The sequence below is a fragment of the Sebastes umbrosus genome, chromosome 23 (genome assembly GCF_015220745.1).
Source record: "Sebastes umbrosus isolate fSebUmb1 chromosome 23, fSebUmb1.pri, whole genome shotgun sequence".
Taxonomy (NCBI): domain Eukaryota; kingdom Metazoa; phylum Chordata; class Actinopteri; order Perciformes; family Sebastidae; genus Sebastes; species Sebastes umbrosus.
Window position 1 is genome coordinate 9,087,660 of NC_051291.1, and position 21,515 is coordinate 9,109,174.

General features: G+C 38.5%; 2 protein-coding genes and 1 long non-coding RNA gene across 3 annotated transcripts in view; 2 read left to right on the top strand and 1 right to left on the bottom strand.

The window, feature by feature from the left end:
- Positions 1-793: 793 nt before the first annotated feature.
- LOC119482542 lies at positions 794-1,730 on the top strand. Its single transcript, XR_005205455.1, has 2 exons — positions 794-900; positions 1,528-1,730. It is a non-coding gene; the product is annotated as an uncharacterized LOC119482542 (long non-coding RNA).
- Positions 1,127-5,275, bottom strand: LOC119482541 (overexpressed in colon carcinoma 1 protein-like). Its single transcript, XM_037760155.1, has 6 exons — positions 5,038-5,275; positions 3,841-3,865; positions 3,633-3,668; positions 3,444-3,520; positions 2,149-2,221; positions 1,127-1,726 (listed from the first exon to the last, which is right to left on the bottom strand). Exons 1-5 carry the CDS (start codon positions 5,102-5,104, stop codon positions 2,166-2,168), a joined length of 261 nt encoding a protein of 86 aa, XP_037616083.1. The 5' UTR covers positions 5,105-5,275; the 3' UTR covers positions 1,127-1,726; positions 2,149-2,165.
- The window catches only part of LOC119482539 (laminin subunit beta-1-like), a 28,052-nt gene continuing 11,700 nt past the window's right edge, over positions 5,164-21,515 (top strand). The window contains exons 1-11 of the mRNA XM_037760153.1: positions 5,164-5,183; positions 9,944-10,032; positions 10,406-10,584; positions 14,323-14,458; positions 16,820-16,893; positions 17,798-17,986; positions 18,129-18,192; positions 18,824-19,026; positions 19,327-19,447; positions 19,864-20,052; positions 21,241-21,417. Of these exons, the coding sequence (XP_037616081.1) occupies positions 9,999-10,032; positions 10,406-10,584; positions 14,323-14,458; positions 16,820-16,893; positions 17,798-17,986; positions 18,129-18,192; positions 18,824-19,026; positions 19,327-19,447; positions 19,864-20,052; positions 21,241-21,417 (1,366 nt within the window). The 5' untranslated portion in view covers positions 5,164-5,183; positions 9,944-9,998. The remainder of the gene's footprint in view (positions 5,184-9,943; positions 10,033-10,405; positions 10,585-14,322; positions 14,459-16,819; positions 16,894-17,797; positions 17,987-18,128; positions 18,193-18,823; positions 19,027-19,326; positions 19,448-19,863; positions 20,053-21,240; positions 21,418-21,515) is intronic.

Sequence of the window (21,515 nt, forward strand, 5' to 3'; positions counted from 1 at the left end):
TTGATTATTTTCTCAATTAATCGATTTGTTGTTTGGTCTATAAAATGTCAGAAAATGGTGAATAAATGTCCATCAGTGTTTCCCAAAGTTCAATATGACGTCATCAAATGTCTTTTTATGTCCACAACTCAAAGATATTCAGTTTACTGTCATATAGGAGTAAAGAAACCAGAAAATATTCACATTTAAGAAGCTGCAATCAGAGAATTTAGACTTTTTTTTTTCCTTAAAAAATTACTCAAACCGATTAATCAAAATAGTTTCTGATTTATTTAATAGTTGACAACTTATCGATTAATTGTTGCAGCTCTAGTCGGCACATTTCATGAAAAATAGCAAATTTTTGATAAAGATGCTTTAAATTAGTCTATTACAGAATTGAAAATATGTAATAAATGAGACATTTTACATTTGGAGAATAAATTTGTGTAATAGCGACGCATATCTTCTCACATTAATTTTGTTCTGCAATTTCTTGTAATTTATCGGCTGATGTGCTGGTACCAACAGTACGACAGTCAGTGGCCGTACGTTCTGTCATGTCTTGTCTCACATGTACAAACTGTACAATTGAAAGTCCGTCCAGCTGAGCTGTAACCTCTCTTTCTCCACTCAGGATCAGGGACTGCAGCCTATATGCATGTGTAGTAACTTCCTAAGCAACCAATAGCTGTTTTCCCTCGTGGGTTCACCTCGAGCAAAGAAGGTAAATGACAGCAGACTTTCTGTTCAGTTACATTCATGCAGCTTTCATTTCTTAACCTCATAAATACCCAAAGGAGAAGACGATTCACTGACGTCATCTCACAGCAGGAGCCACTTACTGTCCTGTATTGTGTCCTGGAGACGCCAAGAGTCTGCAGGTTTCCATTTCAAACATACAAACAAACCAAAGGGCAGGTGAGTACTGAAATGTCTATTACTTTTATACTGTAAAGCACTCGATAATTAAGCAAATGTCCTTCACATAGTTTGGCAAACTTTAAATGTATCTTTGGATGTCTTGCAGAGACGTCATGATACCAGAAATTTAGTAGTCGGTACCAATACCAGTGAAATTCCACGATTCTCGATACCCAATGCAGAAGATATATCAGGTGTTGATACACAAACAATTGAAGGTTTTGGTGTTTTTATGGGTTTTATTGACTGAATATAACCAAACCTATCCTTTAATGTGTTTTACATCTAGTCCTACTTGATATTCAGACCTTAAATTAGTTCTACTCACCCTCAACATGCAGAGCTACCCACAGCTTCCGCCTCTCTTATCTGCCATTTACTGATAATCAGCTGATAGACATTCACTGTATCACCTGCTGCTGGCGCTTCATTAAGCAGCTACACAACATGCAGTAAACGAAGTTCACCCAGTGGAGTCGACTCGCTGGGATAAAAACCCTGCAGCTTCTTCATGGAACGATCTAAACGGCTCTTTTTAAACAGCAAAACCGTCGTTTTTAGAAGTCCATCTGCTTCCATAAAAGCACAAATGTCTTTAACCGGTTTGTTTGTTTGACACAACAGGCTCCACAGTCAGTTAAACCAGGTGAAGCTGATCCCATTAAAGTCCTCACGGAGGACGCTGGGAGAGGAGATTGGCTCCGCTGGGTGCTGCTGTTCTCCCATCTGAGACTTGGTGAGTTCCTGATGACAAATACATTGAGGACCTGAAGAACGCCTGCAAGGTTTCTTCCTCTTCTGCCGTATCATTCTTCTCTTGAACCTTTTAAAAAAACAACAGCATGATTAATTTCAAGGATTTTATTTAACTGGTTAAAATTAAACCAAAAGCACATTATGAGTGCGTGATAATTATTATAATCACATCAGAACCAAACACCCAGGAGGTTAAGTGCAACACTGAATAATTACTCCCTAAACTACAAGGAGATTTTGTTCTTTTAAGATAAAATAAAGGAGCAGTGTGTAGGATTTAGTGCCATCTAATGGTGAGGTTGCACATTGCAACCAAGTGAATACTCCTGCGCTTGGTAAGTACACTTTTAAGAAGTGAGGTGAAATGAGCACCAGCAAAAACACCAGCGTGGTCCTTTAACCGCTGACGTGACATCATTGCTCTCATTAATGAGAAACTGGAGGAGGTCCACACACACACACAAACTGAAGCAAAGCACACACACACACCTGGCTCTTCATTATAATTAGAGTCCGTCCCCCCACAGCGGCCTCCTGAGGGACAACAAGTCTCTCTCATGCTCTGTGGACGACAGTTTAATTAATTAACACACACATCAAATATTCAATTAAATGCACTAACGAGGTATAATATACAGCTTGTACTTGTATACATAATATACACGCATGTAAGGGTAAAAAAAATATATATATATACAAACAAACATGCAGACTGTGAAGTGATCATCAGTGTTTTCTCTCTCCCATGCTCTCATGACCCTGGAGACTCAACAGGAAATTGAGGCTATGTGTGTGTGTGTGTGTGTGTGTGTTATTGAGAATTGGATATGTGGTGTACTGTCACGTAAGCATGTTGCCTCACACTGAAGTTAGAAATAAACACAAGCACATTTGTTCACTAGAGAAAAACAATCTGACAAATGTCTTGTTTTTCATCCGACCAAAAAGATCGATTTCGAGAAAGTCCTGAAGAAGATCATATGTGCCTAAATATCAATGTACTTTGTTGCTAGTCCAGCTCGGACTTCGATCATGGACGTATTAAGAGAGCTGGATGTGGTGCCCCTTAATGCTGCAGTGCCTTAAACTTGCATTCTTCATAACAGCCAGCAGGGGGCGACTCCTCTGGTTGCTAATAGAAGTCTGATTGTATAGAAGTCTATGAGAAAATGAGCCTACTTCTCACTTGATTTATTACCTCAGTAAACATTGTAAACATGAGTTTATGGTCTCAATCACTAGTTTCAAGTCTTCTTCAATACAGCATGATGTTCATTTAGTAAATTATGGTCCCATTTAGAGTCAAATAGACCATAAAGCAGGGGATGCTTTGGTCGCCTAAAAATGTCTTATTCAGCGTTTGGTTGTACTTAGCTCCCCTCACTCGTGTCAAAAAGTGAAAGTCAATTGTTTTTCCATTGCAACGTCATCACCCAGCAGCAAAGCTACGCCTCCGCCATTTTGGACTGAAAGCGACTACCGGACGCCGATAAAACGTGCGTCTACAAAGTGGCGTACAAAAGTAAAAGATGCATCTCCTCATCTTTTAAAACTGCATTTAATTAGCTTCGTGCAAAATCTCTCACGTTAACACGATGCATTTTCTCAAATCACTTGCATGTGTCACTTTAGAACAAATCTGTTGAGCAGGAGAGAGCTGGTTTTAATTATTATTCTGACTCTCTGAAGGACTTTGCCTGCTCTGCAGCTCTCTAATGGACAATATAACATTTTGAATGTAGCTTTTATGTTCTTTGATGTGTGTGTGTTTCTGTGTGTGTTACCTCTGAGTGATCCTATCTGGACTTGAGGAATGTTGCTCAGGTCTGAAGGGAAACCCACATACACACCTCCATAGTTTCTATACACACAAACACACATACACATTATGCAAAATGTAAAATATATTTTTTAATATATAATATATATGTATAAACAGATCAGCACTGAAGATCTGAATTAAAATGACTCACTTCCGTTTGTCGTCTTCTGGCACAGACTCCTCTAATCTGTCAACACAGTCACACACATTAAAAGCTCTACGTTAACGGGAAACATCAGAGAAAGGTCAAACAACACAGACACGATTCAACATCTGAATGTGTCTGTGTGTGTGTGTGTGTGTGTGTGTGTGAGTGTGAGCTTTTCATGAAAGAGGTAAAAGGTGTAAATTGAACTTACACCTTTGATGAAGACTCCTGAGGACCTGAGGTCACAAACAAACATGAATTTTAATGTTTTTCCTATTGGCGCTCTGTTTTATTTCTCAGTTAAACTAATAATCTGCATAATAATTAACATTTACACATGTCTCTTTGCTATCATCTGCCTCTACAGAAATACAACCAGCAGCAACAAATAGAAGTATGATGCAAAAGAAGCAATAAAAAAGAGAAACCTAAAGATTATACCAGGTAAATCTGCAGGTAAATATGTGTGTTTTTCCTAGTTTCTCAGTCCGTATTGTATGAAAACCAGCACACTGATTCATTGATTTTTCTTTTAACTGATAAATATTGAGCTGAGATGTCTCCCCGTAATTTTGTGGAGTCAGTTTGTGCCAATGATTTAAAATGATGTTATTATTATAATTAATAATTATCTCCGATTTATTTGAGGGCTTTTTAGAGGCCTGAAAAGGTCAAAGCTTTCATTATTTTACAAGAAAAAAAAGGTACATTTAGATAAAAAATAAATAATGTTATGTATCTGCAATGATGGACAAAACTACTGAAAACAAATTATTATTCAAATTATTTCAGCAGGATAATCCCTTTAGTATTACTGCTGCTTTCCATGTACATATATTAAAAACATGATTTGCCTTTAACCTGTAAGGAGATATATTATGATGATTTAAGCAAGTTGATTTTCACACCATACTGGTGTTAAAGTGCCAGGTCTGAACATTGTAAAGCAAAATGTAAGATATTAAAACCAGCATGCAGCTTATATACAATCAAACATTACAGATTTCACACAGATCATTATTGTAATCATAATTCATACTTTGCTGTACAAGATTAGGTTAAAAAAACAGCTAAAAATAGGATAAACAGTGAGTAAAAATAGAGCAAATATAACCCGACTCTGTCACAGTCCACTGCTCAGATTCAGGTTAAATTTGTTTTAATTTAAGTAGAGCAAAACAAAAAGTGTACAACATTAACCAGATGTGAGTGCAGTGACTCATCTCATCAGCTTTATGTGTTTACCTGCGAAAAACTGGACCTTTAACAGCATTATATGACTGAAAAAGTTACTAAAATAACTTAAATACAACTAAAGAGATAAAGAAGCTTTGAATCTGCTATATTATCTGCTACAAGATAAACAAAATGTTCTTCTATTTCAGACGTAAACATCCTGTTTTCTCACCTCCAGTGTCGTTGCTGCTGCTGCTGTTGTTGTTGTTGGTGGCTGGTGAGGAATTTCCACATCCCATCTCTCACCTGAGTCTATCAAACCACAGAAGAAGAAGAGGAAGGGAAGAAGAGAGGCAGAAGAAGTAAAGAATGAGACAGGTACAGAGAAATATAAAGAGAGAGGAGGTCCTTTCTGTGTTTCTTCTCCTCTCTCTACTCTGTGTCTATCTACTGTACCTCTCAGCATGGACGAATGATTAAAATGACGGCAAGAAAAAAGGAGGAGGGGAGGGAGGAAACTGCAAGAAGCCGAGTGTGTTCACCCCTGCTGTTGAGGGAGTGTGTGTTAGTGTGTGTTTTTGTGTGCCTCGTGCTTTGAAATCTGTGCACAATTTGAAGGAAGTAGATCAATGTCAGTTTGAATCTATTTAATTTCTGCCTGAATACAGTAGAAGTGGACTTGTGGAGAGTGGGAACAGAAGATATTTGTGGTTTTCAGGTATTTAAAAGGTGCAGAAACACACCTGAAGGAAACTACCAACACACACACATTTGATTATTAATGATGATCAATAGCAGCAGCAGAGTCTAGTACATGTAAACAGCGTACACCAGACTAACAGACAGGAACAAGTCTCAAGCAAGTCTATATACTAGTCTTATACAGATTTGGTGCTAAATTTAACCATTTTTTACTAATCAAAAAATAATCAAATTGATCAATAATCCCTCCAAAATACCACATTAATACACCAAGACCTTGAGGAACACCATACAAAAAGCCATGCTGTGATTTAGTATCAAAAACTTTTGACATTTGGAGATTTCTGCAAGAATTGCATTTTTCGGCGATCGGATGGCGAGCACTTCTGTTGTGTAAACTGCTCAGAAACCCCCTTATTGTCAATCTAGCTAGGAAAGCCATCCATCCTCTGAATGCTCTAGGTCTCTAGTTTGTGGCTGTAAAGTTTCATGAGGCTGTGATTATCCTAGAGCTCACCACAGGTCATTTTATACAGTGACGTCAAGTTTTTAAAAAATGGTACTATGGGGACTAACACGAATACGATTGGGCGCCAGCAATCCCACGAGTCTCAGAGGGTTAAGGCAGGTCAAGTCCCAAATCAAAGTCACTTTTCCTCCCCGAGGTACTGCATTCGGTCTATATAAAGAGAAAGGACAAGGTATTAATACCTGTCTAATAATGATAGGGTTAGTCATCCAATCATGGCGAGGAGGAGTTGAATAACAGGGTAGTCATGACAATGCCATTTCCAGTGTGCACTCGTATTCTGGGTAACGTTACACCGACACTGGTGACGTCAACATTGACAACGACAAACATTTTTAATATTTAATATTTAAACTGAAAACATAATTAGAACACAGAAAAAAAAAGTCATTCGAGCCAGAATCTGTTGAAAATAGAGTAAAGCCTGTTTTTTTGGTGTCTTTTTTTTTACTTGTATAATGTGACAAGATCCAATAGGAACCCAAACACGAGCTTTAGGTAGACCACAATTAGAGTTGTGCCACCAGGCAACTTCACAAATCCCGTGAGAACACAAATTCCCACGTGTGACCGCACCAGAGCAGAGATGGATATCCAGTAATGAACAATTAGCTCATTTATGCTGCAGTTTGCACATAAAAGGTGGAAGAAACTGAGGAAAACAGAAAGAAGATTCACATACTGCGATTTCTTTTTGAACACCTGCTAAAAGTGATGCTGTTCATCTGTGAAAAGCCGATATCAGAGCGTATTATTGACCCACAGACGGGCTCTAACTGGTTTTATAATTAAACACACAGCCTGAACAGATGCTGTAAATCCCAGTGTCTCCACATCTCCGCAGGTCAGCTGACTCAGCAGATTACTGTGTGATGTAGAAACACATGCATGTGGGGAAAAGTGAGAGACCGAACTCTGGTGCTTTTGCTTTGAACACATGAGCGAAACGTTTTAATTCATTCCGTAGTCGACCTGGTCAGATTGAATATGTCGACTCCTTCATCCTTCATCAGAGTTGGTGGGATCGATGCCGTCGTTCATGAGCAGACGTGGGAAGTCAAAAGTGTGAAACACATAATTATCGAGCTCTGTGCTAAAAAAAACATAAACCTGACGCCTCCAGTGACGTGATTGTTGTGCCTTTCACAACTTTTACAGGTGCGATGATTTATAAATAAACATGCTGAAAATCTTAGACCAATTACAGACAATCATGTGATGCTTTACTTTCTAAATCTTTACACTTTTCAAGTAGCAGCTCCAAAAACACCGGACAGGAGAGCATCTTCTTATCTGCTTAGTTGACAAATATAAGAGGTCTTTTGGCGACGGCCAAAATGCCGAACTCAAGGCTTCACAAACCAATGGGTGACGTCACGGTGACTACGTCCACTTCTTATGTACAGCCTATAGTTAAACCTGCTATATTTTTTGGCCACTAGGGGCCAGTGGAAACAAGTTGTGAACACAACATAGATATAGCAATCTGTTTATTTACACATCCAGCAGTTACGTAGCAACATTATAATTCATTTGGAATTGTGTTTGTGTCCACTTGATAGATTTAAGCCCAATATTTGCTCTCTTTTTGCTCTGCCTTTGGTCTCCACCAGCTCCTGAGGGAAATATCTGTCTCTTTAGCTGCTTTTAAGCCGAAAACAGCTACCTGCTGCGGCCAAAAGCGACGCCATGAGAGCTGTGAGAGTGAAACAAATCAGTAAATATGCGAGGCGGACAGCTAAACAATTACCACTTTTACATTTTGTTATAGCATCCAAGAGCATCCCCAAATTCCTCCTGGCTCATTGTTGATGTTAAATTGCAAACTTTCAAAACATCAACAGCAAGCTAGGAGGACATTTTGGGATTTGTGGGAGCTGAAACATCTCTACCATGACAATCAATACTATTTTTTAAAAGAGTTGAGTTCTGCAAAGGCCCATTATCTGCAGATTCTCATCTTTGATTATAATAATATGTTTCCGTCCGAGTGCAGAAAAGGAAACGCTCTGTGCCTCCGTTGCTTCTCATAAGTACTTTTTATTTTTCACCAACGTCCTTCCTGTCTGCTCCTGAATTTTAAAAATGACTCATACCGCCCACACACATGAACACACTCACCTGAATTACAGGGTAAAGCAAAGTGACTTTCAGAACATAATTGATTGTTCCAGCAGGAAGTCGAAATGACTTCTGGACACACGCTGAGGGTTTTTCATCAAACACTTTTTTCAATGTGCAGAGTTTAATATGACTCATCTTCTGTTTCGTTCTGTGGTTTTAATTAGAAAGATTTAAAAGAAAGAAAGGGACAAATCCAAACGCTTTTAACTGCGTATCGCTGATCCCAAAGATATAAACATGAATTTGGAGGCACAACTTGGGTCTTATTGGAGCTTTAAGGTTTACATTAAATCTTTTAAACATTGTACAGCTCTTTTAATTTTGAAAATCAATATATTTTATATACATTTTTATTGTTCTTTTCTGTTTTATAGTTATGATTCTTGACTTTTGCAGTACTTGTTTTTCAGTATGCACCAAAACACCGAGGCAAAATGTGAAAATCTACTTGGCAATAATCCTGTTTTTTAGGATATTATTTATTTTATTTATTTTATTTATTTTATTTATTTTATTATTATTATTATTATTATGATATTGAGTCTTTAATGTCACTTACCTTCATTTATGTGCATCTCATTCATATTCTACCGACACCAACAACACAGTCTTAACATCAACCTCACTGTGCAGTTTAACTGACTTACTAACTGACAACTTTTCATTCCTCCTTTTACAGTTAATGTTATTATAAAAGAAAGAGGTAAAGAATAATAACATTTAAACAAACAGGATATAAAAACATGTGGCAACAATACAGTGTTTTTAGTTGTGGCTGTTTAAAGCTGTAGTTCCTCATTAACAACACAAGGAGGCAGTGCTGCCATTCATTTATTAAATTAAAATCCAGACTTCTGAATTTTCAGTATTTGTGCAGTCCACCAAAATAGATTTGCAGAGACCCCAAAAAAAACCATTTCTTTTTTTGTTTTTATGTTTGTGTCTTCCTTAAAGAAGTCTGTGTAGTCTGTTGAAATTCTCCTTTTAATTTAGAGGACCAATACTAACTGTCTTTGTCTCTGAATTGCAGATTAATAACACAAAATATAATCAACAAATAAATTATAATGTGAGATAAAACTCACCTACCCAGCAGATAAAATTGTATAAAGTAATTAGAATAAGCTCCACATTTACCAGCTGCAACATCAAAGTGATGAACTCATTAATGCATTAATAATTATAATAAAATAGTATAATATATATTATTCTGAAATAGGTCATTCTGCATAATGAGTACTTTTGGTATTGTAAGTATATTTTAATGCTCATTGCCTTAATTTTGAATGCAGGAATTTAACTTGTAACAGAGTATTTCTACAACGTGGTATTACATTTACTTGAGTAAAATGATGTCTGAGTACTTAAAGCTTTTAATTGCATGTTTTTTTGTGTGTAAATAGTTTTTAACGCTTTATTATGATTGTTTTACCCCCTTGAGATTTCGCTGTATTTTAAAGTGTGCTATATAAGTTATTTTTATTTTTATTTTTATTTATTTTATTCATTTTATTTATTTTATTTATTTTATTTATTTTATTTTTTTATTAAGTAACGTGAAAATGCCAAAGATATATTGTCATTTTTAAACTTTATTGCCATCTAGACAACAGCATACAGTATGTCACACTACAGTCTTCTTTAGTTAGCTGTGGCACTATCCACACTTCATACACAGGGTAATGCTTAGAGTGGCACTTTCCACACCCCATACATAAGGACTTGTACAAGAAAACTCCCTCTGACTTATTTACTCTTCATACACACACTGTCTCTATCTCAGCTTCAGGAGCATCAACATCATCCACAAGACTGCTGTCAATGTCCAGCATCTGGATATGTCGCTCATAATCCACTTTATAACAACTTTGGGTGAGTTTATGTTTTTATTTTAAAGTTTTTTAATGTAAAAACTTTGTGAGGAGCTGTCAGGACACTGTATAGCTGCCAAAAAACATCTGCTGAAGCAACAACACATTTAATGAGAGCCATATGTAAACCATTATTCATTTATTGTTACCAGAAATTATAGAGTTTTAAAGATGAGGAAGGGTGAAGCTGCTGCAGAAAAGTTTGACAACTTTTTACTGCTCTATAACTACACAGAGGATCAATGTGATTTTAATTAAAAACACGCTCTGCTTCTGGGTTTTATAATTGAAAGCAAAAGAAGACAATCTGTGCATGTATGAGAGTATTTCCCAGGTTTTATTCACTGACAGATGTGTGTTTTTCCTCCCTGCAGCAGCCCTGTGGTGTCCCATCAGGGCCCAGCTACTGCCAGATTTTGCAGATGTTTGCACCGAGGGCAGCTGCTATCCGGCCACCGGTGACCTGCTGATCGGCCGGGCACACAAGCTCTCAGTCACCTCCACCTGTGGCCTGGAGGAGCCAGAGCGCTTCTGCATCGTTGGACATCTAGAGGTAAGAAAAGAAAGAGGAATGCTGATGCTGCTGCTGTTGATTTCCTGCAAAATGTAGAACAAAATAGGTTTGATTGATGAGTTTCTGTCTAGGGTTTTTCTAGTAAATAAAGTTAATAAAAGCAGTTTTCTATCTAGATAAATATGCATCCAAAACCTTTATTAAAGCATGAAATTCAAAGACCATATTTGAGTTAGTTCTGGTGAAAAAAAGCTGATCTTGGACTCTTCTGAAGAGGTAGAAATAGGTGATTTTAAGAGACTTCATACCTGATTTATTGATTTATCTGCAAGCTGCAGAATGAGCTCTATAATGTCCTTGAACTTGATACAGTAGTTGTTTCGAAATATAACAATGTGAGAAAGTTTCTTCACATTGTTCTTTGGTTTTTGTCTCTTTTGTTGGCTGTAGAGTGCAAGCGAGCATGCAAACGTTGAAACTTTATCTTCAAAAGAGCAGTTGCAAAGTGCTTTTACATGAAGAAGAAAAAGGGTAAAGGTTGGAAATAGAAGAGAAGATAATGTATAGATGAAGAAATAAATGTAAAACCCACAAAGTTAAAGTTATAAATCAAGACAAAGAGATTAAACAAGTATATTAATGCCTTTAGACCACATTTCCACCAGTGGGATGATAAAGATTTGGACTCTTAATTGGTCAAAATGACAAGTAGAAAACAGTTGTATGTGATTCCAGCGGATATATAAACTTAAAATAGCATTCGTCACATGAGATCAGTTTCTTTTCTAAGTGCATTTTTAAAAATTTTAAAGCAATATCAGACCGACTGGAATCATAATCATTCATAATGATTACCTGTTGAAGAGATAACAGTGAAATACCCTGAACAAAAGCATTTTATACGAGCATGATCATTACAGAAACTTTATTTTAAAACAAATAAATCACACTGAACATTGTCTTTGATTTTAAAAGTTAAGTAATAATAAGGATTTGTTGTCTTTCCTGTAATTTGCCACTTCAGAAAGCGGGTCTGTTCTTTACAGAAACTCATTAAAGTGATTTAAAATGTATATCAGCGCTGCTGGCCTTGTACTGTACACATAGGCATTTTTATGACTATAACTTATTGCTTATGAATACTTCAGCTGGTTGATGTCAACCAGGAATCCCTCGTTATATTTAAGAGCCCATACAGTATGATAATGATGAAAAAATAAGGTTAAACCCTCCACAGCAGCTTGTTTTCTGTTATGTTTCTGTCACTTTGGTAATAATAAAACCACAGATCAACTCTGTGTTATTAAACTAAGCCTGCATCTGTCTTCATCGTCGTCTTTAAAAGGTCACAAGATAGTGAAAAACGCCCGAGATGCATCTTAAAATTGTTTGTTTGTCCGATCAAAGGCCCAAAACACAAATATATATTTAGTTCACTGTCCAATAAGATGAAGAAAAGCAGAAAATTCAAACATTTTACATCCAATGTTTTGCATTTTTGCTCAAGAAGTGGCTCACTGATTATCCAAATTACTAATCAATTAAGTGTCTGATAGTCTCAGCTCATGTGTGGGAGCGTGCACATGTACAGTGTCTGTTCGCCGTCTTGTCAAGTGGGAGTTCAGACATTCCTCTCCACAATAAAAGCGCTGTGTGGCCTCACAATCCGTCCGCTGTGTTGCATGTGGGCCGGCGGGGCGAAGCAGGGGGGATGCTCTCCTTTTTTCAAACAACCCTATGGCGAGTTGGTTCTCTGCGTGAATGGCATCCTTATGAAATGACACGCTGTGTTCAGAGCTTCCTGAGGATGAGCACAGGCCTCAAGTATGAGCTGATGCAGGGAGGGGCGAGGAAGTAGAGGACTTTATTTTCTCTCCACTAAACACTGTTAAGAGGAGATACATACCGTAGTGTAGAGAGATCCGGCTCACATTTCAACACAGACATAGTTGGCAGGAGCTCGGTGAAATTGAGAAACTTGTTTATTCACACGCTGCGATATTGTGAGATTTAGCATAACTTGTAGACCATGCCAGACCATCTGGTTCAGGCGAGGCTCCTGCTGTTAACACATTATAAAACAGACACACGATATATATATATACTCTACATCCCTTCATTTGAATTAACTTCTCCTGGATCTCTCTAATATTACCAACTACTACGTGGCCAAAAGTGTGTGGACGCCTCAAACTAACACCCACATGTGATTAGTGAACGCTCATTCAGCTTCTCCACTCCTTCAGGGAAAAGCTTCTCACAAGGTTTTGAAGCCTGGTTAGCAAGGATTTACTCCCATTCGGCCGCATTAGTGAAGCCGGAGAGACGGAGACTAAAACGGTTCATCCCAGAGGTGTTGGATGGGGTTGAGGTCAGGAGGTCTCGGTGCACTATACAGGACAGTCAAGTTCTTCCACACCAAACTAGGAAAACCAGCATCATCACCTTCTCCAAAGTATCACAAAGCTGGAAACAGACTGTTGTCTAAAATATCATCGTATGCTGTTTGATTAAAGGGACTGTTTGTAAGAATCAGAAATGCTTGTTAACAGCGACACCTGTGGCCGTTAAGTCAACAAAAGTCAGCGTCGGGCTCGCGCTTGTGCTCGCTCTAAATAGACATGAACGAGCATCGGTCGAAACAGTGAGGCGACACACGTCAGCTAAAACCACAATATCACTCTATATTTCACCTGCTTGGCAGTAATGTTAGCTGACCAGACGAAGATCTCTCCATGAATCAATGCTGATCCTAATGTTGGCATTTCCTTCTTCAGCCTCCCGAACCCAGTCGGAGAGAACAGGGGAGACACTGGAGTTTTGGTCGTAGACGATAACGTTTCTCGCTGCGGAGCCCCGTCACTTCACAAGACACGGGAAACCTCTGTTGGTCTGGAGGAGCTGCAGCAGTTATTTCTGCACAAACGTCCACTGTACATTCACTAGATATTCTCAGAGCTAAACTAAGTCTTTTGCAGTGTGTAGTGTGCCGCATGCACGTGAGAGTGGAGCGAAATAGCGAGAACGAGCGCGGTGTGTGAGTGAAGGCAAGCAGGCAGGCAGAGGAGCAGAATACAGCAGAGACTACGGCCCTGGAGACCAAAGCTACGGTCTCCCCCGCGTCCTCCGACCGCGGCCAACACTGTTTAATAAGACGGGCTTTACTAGATATAACTTTGCGGTTTTGGTGCTTCCGTGTAGTTTGTGTTGGAGTCTTGTCTGAACACCGTAGCCACATCCAAGCGCGCATGGGACACCGACCCGGATTGATTTATACGTGTAAGAAGGTACAAACGGTCCCTTTAAAGATTTAATTAATTGGAGCTAAGGGGCAAACTTGAACCCAAACAAGTTCAGTTTATTTGCAACACAGTTAGTTCAAGTTCAAGACCTTTATTTGCCCCGAGGGGTTTTGGTTTTGCCGCATTAACAATAACAACAGCAACAGCTTGACACATATGATATTAGAAAAAAACACACATAGATACTAAAAACACTTAAATACAGGAGTACCGAAGGCGAATCATTGAAGTACAAAAATGTTAAAGGAGTTAAACGTAGATTTATCCATCAGATAGTGTTATAGCGAAGAAAGTTTTCTTTGGAACTACTTTCTAACGAAGAAGTCACAAAACTGTTTAGTTGATTAACCAGAGTAACAAAGATAATATCATTCATCTTTGTGTTTTATTCACTGTAAATATCCAACCCTTGGTGAATCAAATACAGAACTAACAGCAGCCTTTAACCCCTCTCTGTGTGCTCTGCGTCCATCAGGAGGAGAAGAAATGTTTTATGTGCGACTCCAGGGAGCCGTTCGACGAGGACTACAACCAGGGCAGCCACACCATCGAAAACCTGGTCACCACCTTCGCCCACAACCGCCTCAAGACCTGGTGGCAGTCGGAGAACGGTGAGAGACGCGTGAGACTAAGAGGAAGCGTGTTTGTTGAATTAAAGAGACTTAAAGAGACTTCACTGCTGGTTTGAGATGAGCAGCAGGTATAGCGTGTGAGCTCTCAGTGAGGCTGTTCTCATGAGAACTGAGCTCACTAATGAGTAGACAGGAGATCACAGAGCCTCTCGCTGCAGCCAATCACAGCAGGCCTAAGGGGCGGGGCTTACAGGTGTGCTGAGGAGAACAGGTGTGCTGAGGAGAACCAGATGTGTCATCAGTTGAACACACACAGGCGTTTAAAGTGGAGACAGAAGGAAGTGTGTAATGAGACAGCGGTGCTTCACAGAAACAGGAAGTATTCAGATACTTAAGTATAAGTACTAATACCACTTTGTAAAAATACTCCAAGTCCTGCATTGACATGTTATTTAGTATGTAAGTATAATCAGGATCATAACTAAATTAATGTTTATTTATATTTAAAAAAAAATTATATATTTATTGCCTCATTTATTTCAGGATTTATTTCATAATTCATTATTTCATATCCATATTAATTAATTATTTTTTTAATATTGGCATTAGATTATTATTACTCATGCATTCATGTTTAAGCAGCATTTTGTGGAGCTTAGTTTTAACTATTTTATATCAAACTGCAAGGTTATTTTCATTATGGATTAATCATAAACGTAAGAAAATAGTGAGAAATGCCCGTCATCACAATTAAGTGACACTTTCAAATGTCTTTTAACCGACCAACATCTCAATATTATTCAGTTTACTGCAATGTAAGACGAGGAAACGAAGCAAATCTTCACATCTCAGAAGCTGAAACCGTTACATCTTTGACATTTTTTGCATGAAAATGTACCTAAATTGGTTAATCAGTTATGAAAACAGTACCTGTAGTGTCTCTTCTTGTGTATGGAACCCTTTGTTGGTGTTGTTTTATGTGTGCTTTGGCACATAATGTAAGTAATTTCCAACAAGGAAAGCAACTAGGCTATATTCAGATGAAGAAACCAACAACAACAAATTAATAGGCTAATCAGTATAAGTCAGAATTGTATGAAAGGAAATAACAAATTCAGTTAATCTGATGGTTTTAGACAAACTGTTCCAGAGTCTGTTCAGACGCTGTGTTTACAGGGACTGAGCTCACTTGATTTCAATACTAACTGATGCTGGAAACGCTGATCTGCCTGATTAATAACGCCCTCCTCAGTTACTCAGGGTAAAAAAAAACAATCATCACATCCTTAATTTGAGCGCTGAAAGAAATCCCATTACAGTAAGTAAGTTCCCATACAGACGAACAGACCCGGCCCTCTTTGTTCCCACATCCATGCTGTCGAGTGGTGGGAATCTGTCGGAGGTGTGAGTCATGGAGAGAGTTGCGTCGGCCAGAAGTGCAGATGGCTTTGAAACAGCAGGAAGTTGCAGACACACAATAGGTTTTCGTGGGATTTCCTAATTCCCTCTCAGTCATCCTCCAGCTCCATCTTGGCTTCGTGAGCAGGCTGCACCAGCTGTTACATTTAGCCTTGTTATACAGTTAGTGTTTGGTTTCCATAAGTAGACATTACTAAATTAAAACTTACATAACATTTTGGAGAGGAAAAACTGGCATGGCCATTTTCAAAGGGGTCCCTTGACCTCTGACCTCAAGATATGTGAATGAAAATGGGTTCTAAGGGTACCCACGAGTCTCCCCTTTACAGACATGCCCACTTTATGATAATCACATGCAATTTGGGGCAAGTCATAGTCAAATCAGCACACTGACACACTGACAGCTGTTGTTGCCTGTTGGGCTGCAGTTCGCCATGTTATGATTTGAGCATATTTTTTATGCTAAATGCAGTACCTGTGAGGGTTTCTGGACAATATCTGTCATTGTTTTGTGTTGTTAATTGATTTCCAATAATAAATATATACATACATTTGCATAAAGCAGCATATTTGTCCACTCCCATGTTGATAAGAGTATTAAATACTTGACAAATCTCCCTTTAAGGTTCATTTTGAACACATAAAAAATGTGACAGCCCTTCTAGCAACCAATAAACACATTACTAACTAAGACATTTCTTGAGTTTTAATGTTGCAAAGCGATGTAGCAAAGATTAAAAACACATTGACACATGCATGTGAAGAATTTCGGAGTAGCTGTTGCAGCAACACAATCCAGAACCGTGATGAGATTCATGTGTGAGCCTCAGCTGCATAAACATGTGCAGAAAGAATCTGTAAATATTTAAAACATATTATGTTAAAGTGCGTGAGAGAGTCTGTTTTAGGTGTTTTTTATGAATGGGGATCAGCCGAGAAAGAGATTTAATTGTTAATTTCCTGTTTCCTTTTTACCTGCAGGTGTGGAGAATGTGACCATCCAGCTGGACTTGGAGGCCGAGTTTCACTTCACGCACCTTATCATGACCTTCAAGGTGCCTGTTCTCTCTCACACACACACACATGATACACTGCCGTACCCACGGAGATAAACACCGCGTCGGACAGCTGTGGTGGAGGAATGTGGGAAATGGTTTTGGTCTCTGGAGGACGGTGGGAAGAGAAGGAGGAGGGAGAGGATGAGTTTGAGGCGGTGCAGTAAAACACGGCGCTTTCATTGCTTTCACATGGTCGGCCGTGACGGCGGCCAGCTGGCTGCGTGCCTGCAACTCTACATCATAATCAAAACACACACGCTCCGTGTGTATCCTGTCCCATCCTGTTTTGGGACTAGATGGCAGAAAAGATCAACACGTTTTAAGAGCTTCCTCCCTTTCAGGAGTATCATTACTTTATGTGTATTTTTATTGTATCCAAATGAAAAACATTAAATACCTTCAGTATTTATATCTAGATAGATGAAGAAGTAGCAGAAAAACGTACTCTATGCAAATTTAAGTTCACAAAACTTTGATATTTATTATTTAAAATTGTTTTTCTGGATTATTTACAAAGAAACTTGCTTGTAAATGATGCAAAGAAATATGTAATTAGTTGAGATTAACTGGTTATTAATGACATAGAAAAGTCTCAACAATATTTTGTTTTCAGCAGGAATTACAGGAAAGGAAATTGACATGTGAGGGTCCCTTTCACAAGGGACAAGTCTATCAAAAATAGTTGAAAATGTACTTTTTTCAAATTAAAATATTCTCACAAATTAGATTTGATCAAAAGGCGATCATGCTAATAAATAAGTAATTACAAAAAAAGAAGAAAAAGCATCAAAAGTCTTATAAATAAAGTGAAACCCTGACATCTTAGAGTAAAAGAAGATGCAGAAAAACAACGTGATGATTTATGATGTGATGATATTTTCCCCTCCGTCTCTGTTGACAGACGTTTCGGCCGGCTGCCATGATGATCCAGCGCTCCATGGACTTCGGGAAGACGTGGCAGGTTTATCGTTACTTTGCCTACGACTGCGAGACGTCCTTCCCCGACGTGTCCGCGGAGCCGATGGCCAAAGTGGACGAAATCATCTGCGACTCCCATTACTCAGACATCGAACCATCCAGCGAGGGAGAGGTGAGCTTGACTTTTTATTTACATTTGCGAGTGTTTTTCTATTGATAAGAGTGTCTGGGTTAGATTATAGGATGTACATTTATAAATATCCAACAAAAGTCTCTTTCAATACAAACTTTTACCTGTTTTTTTCCCTGTTTAGGTGATATTTCGGGTGTTGGACCCCGTCTTTCAGATTGACGACCCCTACAGCCTGAGGATACAGAGTAAGCTGATCCTAAATTACCATTTAAAAAAATTGCAAAACCGTGGTGCCGCCAGCCGCCGTCTGACTCCCGTTGCTCCTAAAGTAGTGTTATTATGGTAAGCAGAGGGGAACTCAGTTGATTGCAATCTGCAACCACACCACTAGATGCCGCCAAATCCTACACACTGTACCTTTAAGATAAAATGTGACCAAAATAATCAAGATAATACCGAACACATTGTAGTGGTTTAATTTGACCTGAGCCTGACCTCTGACCTCCCTGGTGTGGTGTGTGATAAACGCATGACAGTATTGAGTTGATTCTTAGCATCTTTTAGTTGTTGGTTGTCCAGGTAAACAGCTACCTGGAGCAGAGGTGCAGGGGTCAGAGGTCAGACAGGAAGAGCACTGCGTGGAATTTCACATGTGGGAGCGACTCGGCCTTCGTTCACTCGCCTACGTCCAGACTGAGACTCACTCACACACACATGCAGAGGCCTCATGTTAAGTATGTGGTGAATGCCGTAGGTGTGTGAGGAACAGCGGCGGCGTCTTTGAGGTCTGAAACTCGGCGAGCAACTTGAAAAATGAAGTTGTAAAAAGTGTGTGTGATATAACACTCTTAATTTCCCGTGTGTGTGTGTGTGCAGACATGCTGAAGATCACCAACCTCCGGGTGAACTTCATCAAGCTCCACACGCTGGGCGACAACCTGCTCGACTCCCGCGAGGAGGTGACGGAGAAGTACTACTACTCCCTCTATGACATGGTCGTCCGCGGCAACTGCTTCTGCTACGGTCACGCCTCCGAGTGCGCCCCGATCGATGGAGCAACGACTGGAACTGAGGGCATGGTACATCAAACACACACTCACAAAGGCAGAGAGTCAAATCCAGGAATTTATGTAACTTAATTGTGTCACAACACATCCCCCTAGTGTATTGAATGGAGATCTATTTGGGGGGTGGGAGTCACCATTAGTTAATTTATTTTATTTTATTTTATTTTATTTTATTTTATTTTATTTTATTTTATTTTATTATTTGAATTTGTATTTCTTTATTTTCTTTTGGGAGTTTTTTTAAATTATTACATTATTTTTTTAAATTATTTCTATTATAAGATGAATGATGTTTTTTGATATATGTCTTAGGTCCATGGCCGTTGTGTGTGTGTTCACAACACCGAGGGACTAAACTGTGAGCGCTGTCAAGACTTTTACCATGATATGCCTTGGAGGCCTGCGGAGGGACAAAACGCCCACGCCTGCAAGAGTAAGAACACTTCTATAGTTTTTATGAAATAACCACATGGTAAAGCTTATTTTTGTATACTCCTGTGTGAATGAAATACTTGACAAATGAAAAGTATTTTCTCATTTAACTAAGAACTCAAGTGCAAAATGAACAAGTGAAATTTAAGGGAAAACATAACTGACTATGTTTACATGCATGCACACAAATAAAGAGTAATCAGGTTAAGATTTGATTTAAGTTTAGAGTTCAGATCAGATTTTCTGAGAAATTTGAGTTAGTATGTGCTTGATATTATCAATTTAGACAACGATATCTTGATATGTGATTTCATCACGATACGATTCCACTGAAAAACGATAAATTATCATATTGATAATTTAGAAAATGTACATTTCAAAAGAAAGACCAGCAGTAAATCTCCCTTCCTTTCTCAGAGTGTGAGTGTAACCATCACTCCACATCGTGCCACTTCGACCTGGCCGTGTACATGACGACCGGCAACATGAGCGGAGGCGTGTGCGAAGACTGTCAACACAACACGATGGGCCGACAGTGCGAGCAGTGTGCGCCCTTCTACTTCCAGCACCCGAACCGAGACCTGAGGGACCCCAACGTCTGTGAGCGTAAGTCACCTCTACGTAACCTCTGATTCGTTGTTCCCGTTTATGGTCCACTCCACTCATTACACTAACAGTCTGTTAAAATGCATGTTGGTGTCCGCCTCCAGGACGTGTTTCTTCCTCAGAGAAAAACCACCTGGAGCTGCAGCCTTTGAAGTGAGCAGCAGAAAGTAGCTGTTGTTACATCATGATTGTAATTACCTTCTGAATACTGGGTTACAAGTGGGAATAGTGCAGTAAAATGATATACAGACTCTTTACACAACTCCTCTTTTAAATTACACACTGCTTTTGCAAAATATCTCAAATATCTTACTGGTGATGTTACTACAAGATAAGAAAATATTATTTTACACCTTTATTTTTTTACCCATTTTTTTCACCAATACTTTATTTAGAAAGTTCAATACGGCAGTTACATAAAATACATTTTGTTACACAAAAAACAGTAAATATATATATATATATACTGTAATATTTCACCGGAAATAGTATGCAAGTTGTTGTATAATTTATTTTATTTATATAAATATATATATTTTTATATATATATATTTGTATAATTTATTTTATTTATATAAATATATATATTTTTATATATATATATATATTTTTATAAATAAAATAAATTATACAACAACTTATAACAAATTATACAACAACTTGCATACTATTTCCTGTATATGTATATGTATATGTGTATATATATATATATATATATATATATATATATATATATATATATATATATATATATATATATATATATACATGAAGTTGGTGATTATGTACAGTATTAGCATGCATACATGTCTATAGACAGTATAGTGTGTAGGATTTATAGATGGATGATACATGCATGTTAAAGCACTCAGGGCTTTAGACTTTTAGTTTAATTGTATTTATATTGATGAGCAGATATTGTTAATGTTGATTTGTTGGATGTTGTTATCTAAATTCAGATATGATAGTGTCTTTGTTGTTTGCAGTAAAGGGGGTCAATTTCTCCCATTTTCTTGGAGAAGATCTTTCTTTATTCCTCAGAACAAATGTTATTTTCCATCACAAATATATTTCCCTCACCATGTCTGTCCACAGTTAAATATTTTCACATGACCATAACATGTGGGAATGATAAGAATCCATGTGGCCACACGATCTCCCTTAATGTAATTTTTCATGTCTCCACAGCGTGCAGCTGTGACCCGGCCGGGTCTCTGCAGGGCGGACTATGTGATTCGCACACCGACGTGGCCGCCGGGCTGATCTCAGGCCAGTGTCGGTGCAAAGGCAACGTGGAGGGCGAGCGCTGCGACCACTGCAGACAAGGACACCACGGACTGGGACAGGGGCCTCTTGGCTGCCTGGGTAAGTCACGATCAGTTAGACAGACTAGTCGATTAGTCGACTAATTGACTGAGACAGGGCATCCCATTAAGAAATGCCTCAATTTCATAATCATGAAT